Here is a 20,881-nt window from a genome sequence, read left to right as displayed (position 1 = left end):
GACATAGAGAAAACTATCCCCGACTGAGAATTTTGTATGCTTTTGTTATGACCGCTTAGCTTGATTAAAAGTGTATATAAACCTATATAAACATAATGGTCTAAGATCCGGAATTAGAAATGAAATGAAATTAATACTCATCTGTTATTTATTAGTGACTAGCTGACGCCGCGCGGTTTCACCCGCGTGGTTCCCGTTCCCGTAGGAATACGGGGATAATATATAGCTCAAATCAGACCCGTAGTTCTTGAGATTAGCGCATTCAATCAAACAAACAAACTCTTCTCTCTCTATACCTTACCTTACCTTAAGGTAAGGTATAGTCCACAAACTTTTCTGACCCGGCATGGCCAAAACTGGAACTAATGTCGCGGCGGAGAACCCATATGCATTAAGGCCCTTACCCCTGCCCGATCTCATCTGGAGTAGATGACCCAAATATCATTTTGCAGAACATTATAATAAAAGCTTGACAACAGTGATACCCCTCATCAAGTCAGATAAGTTTGTGGCATAATCTTTAAGGCCGCGCCGAGCTTTTTTGATTGGGTGAACTGAACTGGCGATGTAACTGGAGACAACGATTCAAAATGGATGTCATTTGTTATCCGTCTAACACTCCCCGGTCTATAAGCAGCGATATCCTGGACGGTTTGCTCTCTCACGTCCTGTCGGCCGCTCGAATTTTACTACTTCCATTGCACTCGTGAATTCTGTATCGGCATATTTATGATCTCATACATTTACAGCTTGCACTAGATTGTAATTGGAAACAATATACGACCTGGTACTGTATATGCGCACAGTTGGAAGTTCATTTTGACTTGCATGTGTTTTAGAAACAAGTTGAGCTTTGTCATAATGGCAACTGGCAAGGTATTTACCTGCTGGCCTATTTCCTATTTTTGACTTTATTATCAACCCACCAAAATAAAAAATAAATCAATTGACAAAATGTCATCTACATACTATGATACAAATTACAAATGTCATCCGGTTCTTACGGTGGATATCATATACTATGTAGATGACATTATGTTGTCAACTTCAGTAGGTTGAAAATAAAGACCAAAATAGGAAATAGGCGAGCTGGTGCGTATTGTATAAGTTTTCTAAATCAAGTTTCTAATCACTAATTTGGACAAATAATAATAGGTAATCGACATCGAAAACAAATTGTATATAGGTAATGGATAATTTATTATATAGGGACAGTTTTTTATAAGAAAAAATTCATCAGTCGGTTTTTTTGAATTCCCTTTTAGAATATAAAATTTTCACATTTCGAAATACTTAAACATTAAACTGTTAATCATATTAAATTAAATAAGTAGGTATCTAGCTATGTATCAAAAACGAGTAGGTACTAATCAAGTCAATGAATTTGGAAACATTGTTATGGAAACAATGTCAGCAGGTTGCAATTCACTTTATTCTTTATACCAATTATACTTTATATCACCAAACAATTAAATCATCCCTCAATAAAGAATGGTAGTAGTAGTTGTTATTTTTATTGCAGGAAATATTAAATTGATCCCTTCGATTTATTCATAAACTTTTATTGCAATCGTAAGAGTCGATAATGCGTCGATTTTCATCGTCCATATACTTATACTTAGTTATACGGACAAGGAATATCAACGTATCTACATAACATTCGAGTAATATTGTGGCAAATACCAACCAGTTATAGTATCTAGCACTGGGTAATGTTTCCGCTTGCAAATGCATTCGCCTAGTAAAGCAAACATAGTTAATGTTCGCTACTCCGAATTTATCTGCAGACAACAGTCCGGGATGGAAGATAGAATTACAAATCTTATTTTATGTTTTGTTTAAAATAAAATATTCATTCTCTGTGTTCAACTTTACGTTTGCGGCTTTTTTACGATTCAGAATTTTAAAGAGGTCCTTTATTTATATTCAACTTGGCTCTTACATGTAATCCAGAGAGACTTCGAGAATGTCTATTTGGCAAACCGAATTCGCTTTGACAAAGATGCATTGGAAATTCGAGACTTGTTTATTTTACAACAACTTCTCGGAATGTGCCAATTGATGGTTGGATTTATATGCAAGCGCCAGTTTATCGGCCAATTCTTGAATAGAAGTTTAGACTAGGATTCTAATGCTGCATTAAATAGACGCCTTGAAACATTTGTGGAAAATCGCCATTTCAAAATGATTTTTAGATTTGAACAATCCATTTTGAATGCTGAGATGTGTATGAACAGGTGTGTTTAGTACTACTTATCTACTTAGTAGGTACTAACTTTACCCATAACACAGAAAACATATGTACAAGCCATAATATGAGCATGTAAATTTCTGGGAAACTTTCCCAGAAATTTACATGCTATCGGCGAAATAACAGGGTCTAAGTTAACTGAGACCGTGGCCTTAGTGTATATGACTTATAATAAAGAACAAAAAATAATACTATAAAAAGAAAATATTATATAGCCCTGACAGTGCCGCGAAATGTAAGAGTTTTCATAATAAATCATTCCTATTATCTATACTTATAATAAATCTGTAGAGAGGTCAATTCTGTACATGAAATATATTTCCAAAATAACTATCTGGGGGTGATTAGTGATCGATACTGATGCCAAAAATGCAATCAGTAAAATTTTTGTCTGTCTGTCTGTCTGTCTGTCTGTCTGTATGTTCTTTATAGAAACAAAAACTACTGGACGGATTTTAACGAAACTTGGTACAATTATTCAACATACTCCTGGGCAGGTTATAGTATACTTTTCATTACGCTACGATCAATAAGAGCAGAGCAGTGAAGAGAAATGTTGAGAAAACGGGAGAAGTTACTCTATTTTTTAAGCTTCCGTCGCGTGTACAGCCTTAATGGTTAAAGCTACATAGAAATCATGTATGACGGAAATGTTCTTCTTAAAATTATCTATAAAAACACAACAGCATATATATGTCTATCTTTTATAGTTGACTCACAATAACACGTGTAACTCCCGATAGCTTAGCAGTTCGGAGCTTTCTAATTATATTTGTCTACTCCTATGTTTATAACACTCATCACTCATCCCAAATAAGAAAGTTAATATTATTACCTATTCAATAAAAAAAGAATCATAAAAATCGGTAAAGAAACACAAAAGTTATATATGAAATACGCTAAGCCATCGCGCGTGAATACTAATTCATGCTTTAAGGATTATTTTTGTGTAACGGTTGCCGCGCTCGACGCTACTTGCGGTGGCAGGAATAAATAAAGAAGTGCAGCCTTAATGAGTAGGGTAGGGGTATGGTAGGGTAGGGTAGGGGTAGGGCAGGGGTAGTGTAGGGTAGAGGTAGGGCAGGGGTAGGGTAGGGTAGGGCAGGGGTAGAGTAGGGGTAGGGTTGGGATAGGGTAGGATAGCGGTTCCTAGGGGGGGGGGATAGTTAGTTGAAAGTTTACAACGACTTTCACGCGGACAAAGTCGCGGGCGTCCGCTAGTTCATTATATTTGTCATCTAGAAGAAATGGATTTTAGTCCGACCTTTAGACCGTTGACTGTCGAAAGTGAAAACTATACATAATCATTTGTATGGTTATTAAATACTGCGGGCTAACTCATTATCTTTGACGTATGTTAGTTGATAAATACGAAATTTAGATTCTATGTAACAAATGTCCTATGGTGCTTATTGGTGGATATCATACAATATGTAGATGACATTTTGTCTATTGAATACATGTTTATTTAATAGGTTGATAATAAATACCAAAATAGTAAATAGGCCAGCTGGTCATCTGCTAATATCTTAGTAATTAGTTTATGTTTGTTACTCCAATCTGCTGCTTGAATATTCAAATAAGGCCTAACTACTTCGTCATTTGAGGCACTTTGTTATAGATTAGCGACGTCTTGTTAGGGAGTCAGAGTCGGTCAAACTGTATTCAGTTCAAACTGTACAAATTCAATTTAAATGCTAATACAATTTCTGCTGATCTCTGTGGCGTTATCCTTGAAGATGGCTTCGCGCGTGCATTTATGCAACGAACAGCGTTATTTTTGTTGGGATGCTATTCGACGGCGTTAGAATTCGAATCAGATCGTGTGAGGTTGCATTCTCTCTAACCAGCTAGCTATGTTGACTGTAAATTGTTCAGTTTTATTATAGACTAGCGGACGCCCGCGACTTCATCTTCGTGAAACCCTACTACTACGCCTACCCCTACCCTACCCCTTTCCTTCCCCTATCCTACCCCTATCCTACTACCCCTATGGTAGGGACCATGCGACGGCGACGGAAGCTTAAAAAATGGAGTAACTGCTCCCGTTTTCCCAACATTTCTCTTCACTGCTTTGCTCCTATTAATCGTAGCGTGATGAAAAGTATACTATAACCTGCCCAGGAGTATGAAGAATAATTGTACCAAGTTTTGTTAAAATCCGTCAAGTAGATTTTGCTTCTATAAAGAACATACAGACAGACAGACAGACAGACAGACAGACAGACAGACAGACAGACAGACAAAAATTTTACTGATTGCATTTTTGGCATCAGTATCGACCACTAATCACCCCCTGATAGTTATTTTGGAAATATATTGCATGTACAGAATTGACCTCTCTACAGATTTATTATAAGTATAGATAGAATAAAACTGAACAATTTATGGTACGTACTTAAGTAAATTTTTTTAATAATAATAATAATGTTTTAGTAAACTTCTTTAGTTTTAGTTTAGTAGAAGTCTTTTTGTGTCAGAGATCTTACGGAGAAATACTATTGACAATTAACATACTTATTTAATGTTGCCAAACGGCATTGATGTGTTTAGATTTAAAAGTTGTCTATTATGATTGCTTAAGCTGGAGCAGGCTAACTTGTTAGAAGTAGGGTGAGACCACACCCCTTTTGGTTTCTACAGCACATTGTACCGGCTATGGCCGAAGCCTCCCACTTGCCAGACCTGAATCAATTAAGAAAACCTCAATCGGCCCAGGGGTTCGATCCCAGGACCCCTGACTTGTAAATCGACCACTTTTATCGCCGGACGAATTCTGTCACGACTGTCAAGTGACTATTAGGTACTTACATCTCAAAAAAAAAAGAAAGTTTAATTTTTGTTTATTAATCACCTTAAAATTAAACACGACATCAACGCTGACGATAAAATCAGTAATTCATCAGTAATCAATTCACGTTTTCACATTTCGTTAAGTGGAAATTTTCAAGTTGTTAATTTTGTTAATTAAAATTGATCGCGACGTACGTTGACTTTGGTTAATTCAGAAGCTGGAGATGATAAAACCTTTCGAGATGTGGCAGTTTCGATAAGTTATTTATTTTCGTACGTGCGGCTTATTGAATTCCGTTCATTTACTCACTGAGTACCAATTACGGTACTCTTTGATGTTCTTTATACGGTGTCGGAAATGTAAATAAAATAAATTGAGCTGTCGGAAGTGGCATCTCGAGGGCTTCAGCTTTACTGTGAATGTCTAATAGATAAACGATCTTAGGGCCTGTGCACACCACGTTTTTTAAACGCGCCGTTTTTATCCTACAGAGCAGCTTGTTGTCGTTTTTAGCGACTATACGCACGCGTTTAAAAAATGTGGTGCGCATAGGCCTTAAATTTTGGAAGACTTAAGTTAAGTAAGTTCTCGTAAGATAAGTAGTAAGTAAGTAAAAAGCTTATGCCCTTTATTGATATTAAAAATGTATTATTTTTTTCTAAAAAAGGAAACAATATCTGTGCTACAGACCTGCGGGTTTAACTGCACAGTCGAACTGTTCAGTTACAACGTCAGTGTGTAGTATCAGTTTTAACTGTACAGTTTATCTATTGATTGACATTACGATTAGATGAAATTGTACAGTTAAAACTGCACGGGTTCAGGGAAAACAGAATTGCCTAGTTTGTGCTAATAATAATTTACTGTTAATCGTAATAGAAAAGTAAACTGCAAGTCATAAATCAAATATGAACTTTAGTAAAGGTGCAAGCTTTTTAGCCAACTTCGAAGCCAAAATGAAGAATAATGGTTTTTGCAGGATATGTATGTATGTATGCGCGTATGTTCCACCGTAGCGCCTAAACTACTGAACAGATTTTAATGAATGGGGTGTCAAAAGATTCGTAATAATGGCCCGGGTGATATATAAAAACGGTAGTAAAACCTCGTATTCGCTCATATCTCTCAGCCGAGCGCCACGATCAGCCCCCCAAACACCGTCGTCACTCGAGCGCACACATAGCGCCACTGTCACTGGAGACACTGCTGAGAACTTACCGTAACTGAAGAAGAGCTGGTGGAACTGTGTTGCGAAGGAGGTGAACAGGCAGCCGAGCGCCGCGACCAGCCCCCCCACCACCGCTGTCACTCGAGTGGACTTGCGTACACATAGCGCCACTGTCACTGGAGACAATGCAAGCGCCACACCCGCTGATAGCGCGCCGAGACAGCCTGGAAAAGATACCATATGATTAAGAAAAATAAAAGAGATACTATTATAAGTACATGTTATTATATTAAGAGACATAATTACCAGTAGCTTTAAAAATAATATATCATCAACAACTTATTTTAACGGCTCACTACATGACCAACCAGGCCTTCCTCCTTACGTATAGCAAAGAAGAGCTGAGAGCTTACGTATATAGAGACAGTTACAAGAACATCGAGCCGGATATAAAGAGAAATGGTTAAAATGGAATAGACGAAATACACAAAGTCTTTGTCATTTTAGCGAATCTCTGTGGGAGACAGCCATGGTGCGTAGAGAGAATATATCTAGTACACTATAGTCAGATAACTGTCTACACTGTATACTGTTTTGAGGAAATTTATTATGAAGAATATGGCCTTCATCAACATTTTTGCTGCCAAGGGCGGATATGGGGACCTTTGATTATGGGGTTAGAAAGCAGCGCTACACAATTGGCATTAAGTCAAGTCTTCGAAAGTATTTCATTACAATAACAATTATTTTTAAAGGTAAATGGTTGCCCAGGGTAAAAACTTTCTAATTTTCGAACAATATTAAAATGCATTGCATAATATATGCATAATATATGTATAATGTGTGCTAAATATGACTGAACGCGTAACATCTGCGAAATCAAGCAGCTATTAACCGTAAACATTTCTTTAATTATGGAGTGAAATGACGTACGTTGGCATGTCACGTCTTAGCTTACAAGTTACTGCAGCCACAAAAAGATCTTGATATTTTATTGTTATCCAGAATCATAAAGATCCCCGTGCAAGAATCTTGTCCGCCATGTAAAGGACTGGATATGCGCATGGCTGCTTTCATTTATTATCTGTGTGCATTCCTTTTGAACATTTATATTCCGTTATCAAAAATATGATCCGGTTACATTATTTTTAAGATGAGATTGTAACTTTCGTAAAACTTATCTTGCTGGTCCGAATTGTCGTGGGCACAGCTTGTGAAAACAAATTTTGATTTTGTGTTTTTAAGTAAGTCGTACAAAAGTTCTGCTTAAAATATTTACGAAAAGAAACTTTTACGATATGAGGTGTGGTGTTGAAAAGTCTCTAAATGTTGTCATATTTTATTTCATTTTTATTAGTGACAATTTCGGCAAACTCAATCGACTAGCATACTGATTTTTATTAAAGTGAGAAATTATTTGTAGTGAGATCGCAGTTATCGACGACATATATATGACGAAACTGGGTTCTAACCCGTGCACAGACGCATGTGCAGTTTTAACTGAACATTCGAATTGTTCAGTTAAATACAGTGAAGTTTTTACTAATAATAAGCTCCGTTAACGCGCGCACTTCACACTCTCAACATCGTCGCTGACATAGATTTTTTTCATTGTACTTTGAGTGAACTTACAAAGGCTGTTTGTTATAGTATCTAGGTAAAATAAGTTTTTGATTTTTTATTGTTTTAGTTTTTGTTACTTGTAAATTGTATATGGCTACACTAGTGAATTGGGATAACCTGTAATGTCAGTGTAAGTTTGTAAACAAATAAATAAATAATTGATTATGATTGAAATTTTCTATTAGATAAAATTGTACAGTTAAAACTGCACGATTAAAACTGCACAGTCAAAACTGCACAGATAAAACTGACAGATGAAACTGCACAGTTAATACTGTACCTACAGTTAAAAGTTCTGTGTCTCTGTAGCATGGGTAAGCGGCGGCCTGTTCGCCAAAATCGGTTGAAGTTACATTTTCGACATTAGGTTGGAAAGCGACCGAAGCAATGGTCTGTCAGTTTTATGAATGGTCATAAAAATCGAAAAGTTTTAACTCTAATCGTAATTACTATTATTGTCTTATTTACTAGATTTTTCGTTTGGTAGAGGAAAGAAAATATTAGTCATGACCACAAAGCAGCTAAGAAATCTAGACATAAGAACTTTAACAAAGGATAAAAATTAAAATACAAGACATAAATCCAGACACAGCTGTTGGCACAAATTGTGCAATTAATCTTTCTATCTATCAAATGAATAATCTTGAAGTTTGATACATTTCGTATAGCACCTAGTTAGTAGAGAAAGCAAAATAAATAAAGAATCAAAAGATAATCTGGACGTTTGTTAAAGTACTATTAGACAGATTTATTGATAGTTTGTTTCGCAAGCAAGCTTACTTATAGTTTCTAAATGCCAAATGGCAATTAAAATAATAGTCTAAGAGCCTGTGAACGCCAGACCTTTGTCATTTTAAAAAGCTCAAAGTTTGTCAGCTCATGCTCCTACTATAAGTAAATACCCCTCAACCGTCTAAGTAAAAAGAGTAATTTTTTCATGTTTTCCTCGACATATATATCAATTATATTCCCAGTCGCAAGTCACATAGCTTCGCGGCTTTACAACCGTTCGAAAAAACATTAAATCATTGAAATTTCAAGGGTCTCTACCGAAGGGTTGCCATGAAGCCAAGTGTCTGGCAAATGGGGATATTTCTCATATTATGCCGATAAAAAAATTATACTTTACTAGTGGTTGAGGGTTTGGATCCTTGAAACCTGCTATTTCTCAAAGCCACGGTTCAAACTCCATGGTTACGGTACTTATCTATGGTAGGAGCGTGAGCTGACAAACTTTCAGCTTTTATAAAATGACGAAGGTCTGGCTGTCGCTGGCTCTCCGTCTATAACGACTGTTGGTGTAGGATTTATTTAGTGCCTCATTCATTGGCCATCTTCAGAGGCAGAGCGATTCATAGCTACAGTTGAATATAATTCATGATACTTGCCATAGAAGAGCAACATGAATTTATAGAAATCGATCTGTAGAATTATTCATGAATTGCACTATAACCCTCAGGATCTTATGATCCGAAGATGGATGGTCTAACTGATATTATATAGTATAGTTAATGCGAATTGTATAGTATAGTTATCTACTTATTCTTTCTCTTCTTAAGTTCTCAACCGATCATCAAGTTTGCTCACATTTTTTTTTATTTTTTTTTTTTATTCTTTACAAGTTAGCCCTTGACTACAATCTCACCTGTGGTAAGTGATGATGCAGTCTTAAGATAGAAGCGGGCTAACTTGTTAGGAGGAGGATGAAAATCCACACCCCTTTCGGTTTCTACACAGCATCGTACCGGAACGCTAAATCGCTTGGCGGTACGTCTTTGTCGGTAGGGTGGTAACTAGCCACGGCCGAAGCCTCCCACCAGCCAGACCTGGACAAATTAAGAAAATCTCAATCTGCCTAGCCGGGAATCGAACCCAGGACCTCCGTTTTGTAAATCCACCGCGCATACCACTGCGCCACGGAGGCCGTCAACATTTCACAATATTAGGTAGACACTCGTATAGGGTTCCTTTTATCCAAAAAGAAGTACCGTTCCAAAGAATATATAAGCATACAATTGGTTAACGAAACATACAGTGTCGGTAAGGTAACTTGATGCCCATAGCAATCTTCTGCTGTGTGCCCATTCTTAAGAGAAATACAACTTAATAATTAAAAGAAATGTATTAATATTAAACGCGCAGATTTTTAAATAGCTTTAACTTTCGTGTGCTTGTTTTTGAGTTTCTCGGTCGGATCTGGTGGCCCTCTAGAAAATACAAGCAATTGCTTACAGGCTATTCCAGGACTAGAAATATATCCAAGCCATCGGAAAAAGTCAGTTGAGCAGTGGCGTGCATAAGGTTTATAACTAGGGTATGCATTTTAAGTAAAAATTCTTTGTCCAACTAACTGTTCTGTGGTTCAACATAGGTTTGTATTGAGTCCTCAGGGTAGGCAAAGCATTTTTGCATCTATGAAGTGCACGCCACTGCAGTTGAGTATGTACTAGATAAGAAATGTAAGAATAAGAAGAATAAGAAATGTTAATTGAAAAATACTCAGTATACTCGTAGAATTAAAATGGCATCCTGACCCTTAAACAATAGGTAGGCCCGTGCCTTTGGTACTTAGGTACATGGTCTTTATTTAGATAGGTACATATTTTTAAGACTAAATCCGTAAGATAATTAACTTTTTGAGTACGAAATCTATGTACATTCATAAATTATTATTTTGGTCTGATTTGTAAGATCATTTTTACTGGATAGTCGCCATGTGGTGTTTAAATAACATGCATGATAAGGATGTATGATTTTATTCAAGGCAAATAGTTCCCTTCTTTAAATAGTTTTCTTTTTTTAATTTAAATTGTATTTATAAATTCCTACTAACGGGTTGCGAATATCTATTGAGTATTATACTGGGTCTTCGTTTTATTAACATCTTTATCTTTTACACTTCTAAGAAAAGTAATAAATAAGAAAATAAAATAGTATGCTTTATAAGCAAACTCGTGGTGTAAATACTCCAGTGTTAGAATAAGCAAAAGTATTCAATAGATTCCACGGTCCCGGACCGTAGCTGGTTGCGAGTCTTTTCAAATATATTTGCAAATGCTCCCCCGATCGCTAAATCGGAGCGAGAACGAAATTGTAGGGTTTGTGAAACTTGCACTGGAATTTAAGTATTTGAAAAGTACATGTAAAACAGTTTAAGTTTAAAACGAATATCTTTGAATGGTGAAAATTTGAACTTTACCGTTTTATGGACTCCGCCAAGTTTATTTGATGCAATAAACTTGAAGCCGAGAAACGTAGCCATGAAATCTAATTATGTGCATCATTTACATAAAATTTAAAGGGTATTACTATATAAAAGATGAAATAAACACGGGTCTTAAGTTCGCTTGAGTGAATATCCTTATAGATATGATATTTTGTTGAAATTGTTTAACTTTCCTTTACGTAAAATCATTCTTAACTCATACACTTGTACCCTTTACCTAGCTCTATTCTATGCGGGATTTTTATGGTGTTACTTGCACCATTTGCGGGCCAGAGATCTAGAGCCTTAAACTGTACAGTAAAAACGTTCGTCTGTAGGCATTACTGAGAACTGTACAGTTTTAGACGTACAGTTTTTATTTTATGATTATGATTGAAATTTCGATTAATTAGACCGAAATTGAAGGCATGTAGCCTGCATAATAGTTTGTCAACTGGACAGTTTTTAACAGACTTCCAAAAAGGAGAAATTTCTATGTTCGGGCTATAAGTATGTTTTTCAACTTGTCCTCCATATAATTTGTTTCTCCTTAGATTTAGCACAGTACCAAAAACATAACTAATACAAGTTGCGCTTTATATAATGCACACAAAGAAGAGATTTGTAAATTATGTATGTAGGTAAATGTTTATGTACCTACTTATTATCGCCTAAACTAGTATACATTATTTACCTATTTAGGTCAAGTATTGTAGTTTAAAACATACCTACGACACAAGTTTTCAAAACCTATTTCAAATAAGTACGAGTAGGTACATCTTTAATTCATAAGCGATTTCGCTATTTATAAGGCATCGCACAATGTGTACTTTACTACCTAAGAGCCAATTTCTACTGATGTACGATATCTCGAAAGACACGGGCGCTTGGATGTTTATGAACCAACTAAGCTATCGGAGAAGCGATGCTCCTTCTAACTTTATTTTATTCTATGGCAAGTTAGCGAATAACTGCGATCTCTTCTGATAGTATTGCGCTATTCTAAAAGGAATGACAAGGTCTGCTGAAGAACCAAATTCACCGACAGCTCAACGAGTCGCGAAGCTAGCGGCAAAGGGCGGGTATATTGTTCGAAGCGCCGATGGACGTTGGAAACCCCGCACCAACAGGCTTATTTGGACATATGATAGTTGACACGAAATTGAGATTCTATGTAACAAATGTCATCCGGTGCATCAAATGATGTGATGTATATTTTATTAGGTTAATAATAAAGATCAAAATAGTGATAAGTCCAGCTGAAAGTGCAGTGTTGGTAAACCGATGATATTAACTCACTTTGAGCCTCAATAGCTCAACGGTAAGAGCGGTCGGACTCATCACCAAGGGGTGATAACCACTCATAGCCAATCCTGTACAGTCTCTCCCGTCTAGTTGGTGGGGAAGGGGAATAATGGTCCTAATTAAAAGATATGGCAAATATTCTTTAAAAATAGCGGATGAAAAATACCAAAAGAAATAATTTATTATAAAGAGATTATTTTATTTTACCAAAATTTTTATTATATTTTTATTATTATTTACAAGGATATACCTACCTAAATATTCCAAATACCTTTGAAAAATTAGATATAATTTTATGAGCTGCTCTGGTCTTCGCAGGTCCGCACCATAGCAACAATTAGGTAAGTATGCCTAGGTATTTGCTTTCACACAACTGTTTTTATTATAATTAATTAAATACATGAATTAACATGAAACAACACAATATAAGGTATTATTCAGAGTTAACTAAAAGCTATATGTTTGTAGAGTAGACCGAATACTAAGTATAATAATAATTGTATAAGTTTAGAATTCGATGGGATAATCATGTTATTTGCAGGCGGCGAAATTTCCCAAAAGGGAACTTATTTGCTACGGGTGTTTGTAATTCGCTGTGTAACAAGTTTCGGACCTGCCAATGTGAAAGTTTAAACAATTTATTAAATCGAGATACGATTGATGAATTTCTTAACGTTAAGAATGTTTGGAGGCAATCGTCTTACATCGTCACACAAGAAGTATGTTAAAAATGTATTAATAATAATAATAATTTGAAAAAATATTAAGTATCAATTAATATTATAAAGAGGTAAAATTTGTTGTGTTGTAGGGGGTAGGTAATCTCTAGATTTAAAAGATTGCTTATAATGATTGCAAAAGAATTTTCGGTTCAGTAAAACCGATTATGAAAATTCTTTCACCACTAGAAAGCTACGTTATTTGTGAGTGTTAGGCTATATTTTATCCCCGTATTTTCATGGGAACGGGAATTACGCGGGTAAAACCGCGGGGCATAAACTATTTATTAATATTTTAAAGAAGAATAACTTTTGAGTTTCTTGTTGACTCTTCTCAGTAAAATCTGTCTACTGAACCGATGGTAGAGTCACAGACTAAAAACTGACTTTCTTTGTGTTTCAAAAGTAACAGTCATTTAAGCCGTTCTTAAATAAATGAATGTGAATTCACTACTGCGACTAGTCCAAAAGTAGAATGGATCTGCGTATTTTTGTACAAAACTTTTAGTACTGAAAGATGCCATATTGTGTAGCGAATCCAAAGTACTAATCATACCATGATTTTCTAGACCATTGTTTTAAGTACAATTGCCAAGTTCGTGATGGAGTCAAATCGGACGTCTGACAAACAGTGAAAAAGTTTAGAATAAGTTGAGTGGTCCAAAGTTGGGAGGTTCGTCGACACTATAAAGACGAGTACTCATATGCGATAAGTAACAAACGTCGTTCCAGGAAAACTTCATAATACATTCTTTACCTAAACGTTGTAGGAATTAAACAAAAACGTGAAAAAGTCATGAGTACTAACAGAGTATTCAGTATTCAGTAGTACTTAGTAGAGTTTTTGTGACATACGTTATCTGGAAAATTGTCATGCTTATTTATGCTGTCAAGCATTGCTGTTGCCCATGACAGGCACATGAGGTGTTATATCTGCCATTATGGACACAGGGTAGTATTTTTTAGGAAGTATACCTTGTATGCTGTGCAATATAGGCCATTTGCTTTGTTTGTCTTTTCTAAATGAAACATTTAATGTCCTTTTGAATAGCGCTAATTAAATCATTAGAAGTGTGAAGACGAAAGTCTTCGGACAGTGCGTCAGTGCCAGTAATGACTAACCTATAGCTATGGGCGATGGAGCGAGTTTCTCTGCGTGATATAATCATATATGAGGAGATCCGCAGAAGAACCAAAGTCACTGACATAGAGTCGCGATGCTGAAGTGGCAATGGGCAGGCCACATACGTCATAGGACGTTGATGTCTCAAGGTGCTGAACTGGCGACCCCGTCGAAAGCGCAGTGTTGGTCGTCGTTCCACTAGGTGGATCGAGGAAAGCAAAAGGGTTGCAGGGAGCTGCTGGATGCTGGCGGCTCAAGACCGAACGTCCATGCAAGAGGCCTATGTTAGATAGAAATAAATAAAAAAAAAACCCGATTGCCTAATCTGCTTGAACATAGTCATCCCTCTCGCGTATCTTGTTTAACGATTAATATATTATAACGTTTTCTAATTGCAGGTTTTTTAATATGACAATTTTAAAATCCTCTCATTTTGAAGCCTTGAATTTGATACTCATATCGCAATATTAAATAAAAAATTACCCTGAGTCTATAGCGTCTCACAATAGTCGTGTTCATTTTTTTTAACTTCACTATCTAAGAACACTAGGGTTATTAAGACAAATCTAACTTCAGTGGTTTGGAAGATATGGGGTAATACAGAATATTACATACATACATACATACAAGATACTTAACCATCATCATAACTTAACCATCTTGCAGTCGGATATAGACGCTATAATTTATTTTTGTTGGACTGAACCTGAGCAGGTTTGAGGCTTTTAAGTCAGTAGTGAGAACCTAGCCTTAGTAGCAACGCATCACCAAAACACACATCTGAAGGATAAATCTAGACAATGTTTAATCTAGCTACACAGTCCACAGATTGATGAATGTAGCTTTGTCTAGCTTGTTTATCGAGTGCAGCCATCGTGTCATGCATCTAATTTTTGCGAGACGAAACAAAAGTAAATTAATGAAAAGCATACCTTATTATCTGGTTATTTCGCGCCAGATGGCAAATAAATGTTGGCAGCTTCTACTCGGAAAAATTACATTTGCATTTCGTTAAGAATAAACCTCAATAAGTGCTGTGAACCTAGTTTATAAGTAATCCTGAGATTTCAAGGTCAGGGTCTTAGGGAAGTTCAGTGAATTGATTCTGATCACATTTTTAGACCTACGACCGTTTTTGCACACTTCCCTACTTATATTGTATGTAAGTACTTTACCTACTTTTTTTCTATTTATTTTTGGCTAGGTAAGTACCTACCTAAATGATTATTTAGAATCGTGTTCAAGAAAGCAATTGCCGAGGGGGAAAGACTGCGCGGGTGTGAAATCGTGTGTGCAGGGAAGTGAGGTGCATCAGTCGAGGGTGGGTGCATTCATCGCTACACGCCCCCCGGCCTGCGTGGGCTATCGGGAGTATTACGAACGAAGTTGCCAAGCTAAAGAAGCTACTCCAACCATAAATAATTCCCAATATTATGTGTAGCTAAAACCAATAAATCAGTTCATTCTACCTATAAATTGTTTTCGAACAATTTTTTCTACATCCCTGACACAACGCTGATATGTCTGGAATCTCGATAGACGGGAGCCGAGTGCGTTTTTGCTGTATGTTTCTCGTACTGTCGCCAGATGCTTCGTGTTCACCATATAAAATTAAATGATAATGTTCCTTTTAAATATGAATGAAGTGTACGGCCTAGGTATCGACATACGGAGAAGGCATTGCTGGAATACATCGAACAAGTGACGTAGGTACATTCCGTACACTAGCAAATTTTGTTAATCTATAGAATAGATTACGCCAATAGTCCACCACGCTGGCCCAATGCGGATTGGCAAACTTCACATACGCAGAGAATTAAGAATATTCTCTCAGGTATGCAGGTTTCCTCACAATGTTTTTCCTTCACCGTTTGAGACACGTGATATTTAATTTCTTAAAATGCACACAACTGAAAAGTGATCTCGCCGGAATCGGAGGCAGAGGTTATATCCACTGGGCTATCACGGCTCGACCGAGGGGCCGCTCATCAACACGATGGGCTGACCATCTGAAGGAGGATAAAGGGACGAAGTTCTACACTATAGCAGCGATGGCCACCAACAGAAGCCGATGGAAGGCGTGGACCCGCAGGAGGCTGGGATCTTACCAGGACCACGATCTTCAGTAATGAAGGAACGACTATAGAGAGAGAGAGAGAGAGATCACAGCTCGGCTAAGTACTATATCCTAAGGCAAACTTCTATAAATAAACATAAAAGTTTGAAGCACGTTCACACGCCCTACGAACTACGCCACACTCATATCTCTCACACCACACACTAACATCACAATCCTAAATTAACCGCAATATTTTATATCTTTTTTGCGTCCCTATAATATCCCTCCAAGTGTAACTTAACATCATAAAAATAAAAATAAAAATATTACAATAAAACATAACTCGTTCAACTCTTTACAAAACCACAACACACTCAGCAAGCACATTAAACTTACAACAGAAACTTTCTTTTAAGTAATGACTATTATTATAAGAGATACAGTAAAGACGAAATATAAAGCTATAAATAAAGAGAAGTTTCTTCTATAGTCGGCAACAAATGCAGGGGAAGATATCTCCGCTTGTCTCGAGATAGCTACGTTTGAAAAGGTTCCGCTGCGTCATAGTGTTGAAACAGCCAAACGTTTATAGACCTAGAGCATGTAGAGCCAGAAATACCTCATTTTAAGAAGGCTGAATGTTCGGCAGTCTATGGTCCTACTGTAGGTAAGAACAGTAGTCAATTATAAAGTCTGGACAGTGATGGCTTTGGAAGGTTTTAAGGTTCTAGATTCTCAATAGGGTAATTGGCTCATATCAAGTTAAAACAATATTAATTTCTTGATTACATTCAAAATATATCGATATCAATATATTTAAATCGTATTATCAAAAAAATATTTAAAAATTAAAATTTTCATGTATTATTTACATGTCTCGAAAAAATATAAAATATATTTTTCAATCTAGTAGAACGATAATAAACAATTTAAGACCCTTTATAAAAGTGTCAACTAGGCTATTGTCCAAGTATAAATCGTAATTTTTTGATATTTTCTCCGGGATATCATAAAAATAAATTCCTCCCGTCGCTAGACCCTTAGCTGACAACCCGTCGGAAGAGATACTTAGAGTTCTCTTTAAAAAAATCTTCTAATTAAATTTTTAAAAATTACCGTAATTAGACCACAGGCTGATAACTGAAACTTACAATAAATAAAATGAGGTAGGTATGTGAATATGAGATATGTGGCTATCGTAGTCTCTCGGTCTATAAGGGACATGACGAATGTCACATACGAGCAGAGATGTTTTTATTCGGCACCTTTAGTACGGTTGGTGAAAAGATAAATCGGACCTTGGATCAACCTTTTAGGAAGATTCTTAATTTTTCAACTTATATTTATGAAAATCAAATGCCAAGTGAATATAAAATCAGGACCTCATGATTCGTTTCGTATAGCTAAACACATCAACTAAAGATACAAATCAGATATGAACGATAAATAATAATTCTATAATAGTACACCTTAAATACCGCCTATCTTATTTAAGACAATGATCTGAGAAATGGTTTCCAAGTCAGATTGATTTTAATGGGTCTGTGTTTCTTATCATTAGTAACCTCAACGATGTTAGTGAGTTACTGTAGTTACAGTACAGTTACTGTAGTAGTAGATTAATGGAAATAGATAGATACTTAATAAAGATAATTTTCAAAATTACACCTTAGCTTTTATTTTTGGTGTAAGAGTCGTAAATAATTGCAGTGGTAGTAACAAATATAAATAGTAAAACAACTGGGCAATTATGTCACAATTATGGTACCATGAAATCACCATAACCTTGATTCTAATGGCACTGTAATCAAGTCCAAAGTAATTCATTCCTGAAAAGGATTTTCTACGAAACAGAAATCATTATTACGCACGCAAAATACGTTAATCTACCTCAAAACGTTGGTTTGCCTATAAATATAATAGTAAGTTGATAGCGCAAACTTTGTGTGAGTAAACTATAGGAAATCAAGTACATAGTCAATAATTTTTTTCAGTGACATATAAACCCGTTTACTAACAAACTGTTGCATAGCAACCTCTTACAGATAGATGATCTATACTTCGATACTAAAGTTATATCGAGGTAAAGTTTGTTAGGTACTCGTAGTAGGGGGTAATCTGTGAATCTCTCGAACCGATTTTAAAAAATAGTTTACCAATAGAAAGCTACATTATTTGCGAGTATCATATACTATGTTTTATCCCAGTATTCTCACGGGAACGGGAACTATGTGGCCGCTTTGAGCGTCTGCTATAAACACGTTTCTGCTTTGCTAACATTCCTTTAGTTTCACAAACACTCCTGATAATCATCATTAATACCCTATTTTCGACTCACTGTTGGTTGGTTAGGCCAATTGTCCACAACGCTGGCCCAATGCGGATTGGCGTAGAGAATTATGAAAATTTTTAGGTATGCAGGTTTTCTCACAGTGTTATTCCTTCACCGTTTGAGATACGTGGTATTTAATTTCTTAAAATGCACATAACTGATAAGTTGAAGGTGCAACCCCTGATAATAATAAAAGTCATTTTATATTTGTGTTATCGCAAAGTACACGGATAGTATCCGGTTGTCAACTTGTCACGAATAAAAGGGTAATGGAGCCTGGTCAAGCGCAAACTCCATAAAATAAAGCATCTGCTATAAACAGACTTCATATCAGTAATATGAGGAGACAAACAACGGAAACTTAAACCACATGGTGGTGACATGCCCTGCACTTTACGATCACAAGTTTAACGTTATTTTCAACTTTTGAATTAAGTTGGACATAGAGTTGCCAGGTCGCCGAAATTAAAAGCCGGACAGTCCAGTCAGTTTGGCCTGACATTTGGGTAAAAAGGCCGGACCATAAAATTTAAATCATCATCATTTAAGTACATAAAAATCCTCAATAATGTGGCCTACATTATTGAGGATTTTTATGTACTTAAATTTAATTTTGGCTGTATCCAAAGAAGGGCTATCGCAAACTATGGGCCTTATTAGAAAGCCAAAGTCACTCAGCGGGCGATGGAGCGAACTATGCTTGGAGTATCTCTGCGTGATCGAATCAGAAATGAGGAGATCCGCAGACGAACCAAAGTCATTGACATAGCTAAGCGAGTCGCGAAGCTGAAGTGGCAATGGGCAGGCCACATAGTTTGAAGAGCCGATGGACGTCGGGGTCTCAAGCTGCTGGAAAAGCCGCATCGGAAAGCGCAATGTTGGTCGACCCCCCACTAGACCGAAGACATCAAGCGGGTTGCAGGGAGCTGCTGGATGCTGGCGGTTCGAGACCATTTTGTTTGGAAGTCCATGCAAGAGGCCTATGTCCAGCAGTGGACGTCCTTCGATGATGAAATTTTATTTATATAAAATCAAGCATTTATGATTATTACAGTAAATTTTGTTCCCACACACACTTGTCGTTCGCTCGTATGCTAAATGTAAAGCCCAAAAAAAGCCGGACAGCCGTTTATTTTGGCCGGACACGGTTTAGAACTATGTCCGGCTTTATCCGGACACCTGGCAACACTAGTTGGACATGACTTTATCTCAAGTTGCCTGCTTTTCTGGGTTGAACTTAGATAATCTCTGTAGCGAAGTCGTGCGAATAGCATCCCGGGACTATTTACTACTGTATCAGTTGGAGTTCCGGGATGATGTAGAGGTTTATCTGTTCAGTCCCATCTACGAGTATATTTGTTTGTAGTTTAAAATTAAATTATGTTACTATTATTTAGAGGTTTTCTATATCTACGTTTATGATATGAGAGTATAAACCGACTTATTTTGTATCCAAAATTGAATTGACGACAAAAAAAAGGAATTTTTTAAAAATCTCTTCTGCCTGTTCGCGCTAATTTTAGAAACTTCTCAACAGTTTTTTTTATGAGTACTTGTTAAGCTAAGATAAAAACAACCTGCGAGTATTATAGATCACAAAGAATATGATGAAAAGAAAGACACATCCAGAAAACAACTAAATTACACAAAGACTGAATCGTGGGCCTTCACTAGTATTGAATATCTATCTAGTATATCTAAGTAAATAGTTATAGACATTTTTCTATGAAAATTTTGGTATAGCTTGATGACTGCTGAGTCTGCTGACAGCAGTTATGTATATGTATATATAAAAATAAGGATAAGGGTATATATTACTTACATATGCCGGATCTCGTACAATTACCTCCGTGGCGCAGTGGTATGCGCGGTGGATTTACAAACTGGAGGTCCTGGGTTCGATCCCCGGCTGGGCAGATTGAGATTTTCTTAATCGGTCCAGGTCTGGCTGGTGGGAGGCTTCGGCCGTGGCTAGTTACCACCCTACCGGCAAAGACGTACCGCCAAGCGATTTAGCGTTCCGGTACGACGCCGTGTAGAAACCGAAAGGGGTGTGGATTTTCATCCTCCTCCTAACAAGTTAGCCCGCTTCCATCTTAGACTGCATTATCACTTACCATCAGGTGAGATAGTAGTCAAGGGCTAACTTGTAAAAAATATAAAAAAAAAAAAAAAAATCGTACTCGTACAATTATCTAAATCAATGAAATACTCTAAATATGTTTACTATATAAAAGGATATTACTTAAACCGATAACTGAAAGGATAAATTGAGTTTTGGGCACATGATTTATGTGGCATG

At 36.5% G+C, this 20,881-nt stretch overlaps 1 protein-coding gene across 6 annotated transcripts in view; it reads right to left on the bottom strand.

Annotated features, from left to right (window-relative positions):
• Positions 1-20,881, bottom strand: part of LOC112045798 (monocarboxylate transporter 10) — a 68,631-nt gene that overhangs the window by 8,536 nt on the left and 39,214 nt on the right. For all 6 annotated transcript variants that reach the window (XM_024082170.2, XM_052885071.1, XM_024082158.2 and 3 more), the window contains one exon: positions 6,264-6,437. In XM_024082170.2, coding sequence (XP_023937938.2) covers positions 6,264-6,437 — 174 coding nt within the window. The remainder of the gene's footprint in view (positions 1-6,263; positions 6,438-20,881) is intronic.

The sequence above is a fragment of the Bicyclus anynana genome, chromosome 13 (assembly GCF_947172395.1).
Source record: "Bicyclus anynana chromosome 13, ilBicAnyn1.1, whole genome shotgun sequence".
Lineage (NCBI taxonomy): Eukaryota > Metazoa > Arthropoda > Insecta > Lepidoptera > Nymphalidae > Bicyclus > Bicyclus anynana.
The sequence above is the reverse complement of the archived record's forward strand: the minus strand, read 5'-3'. Positions and strand labels throughout refer to the sequence as shown.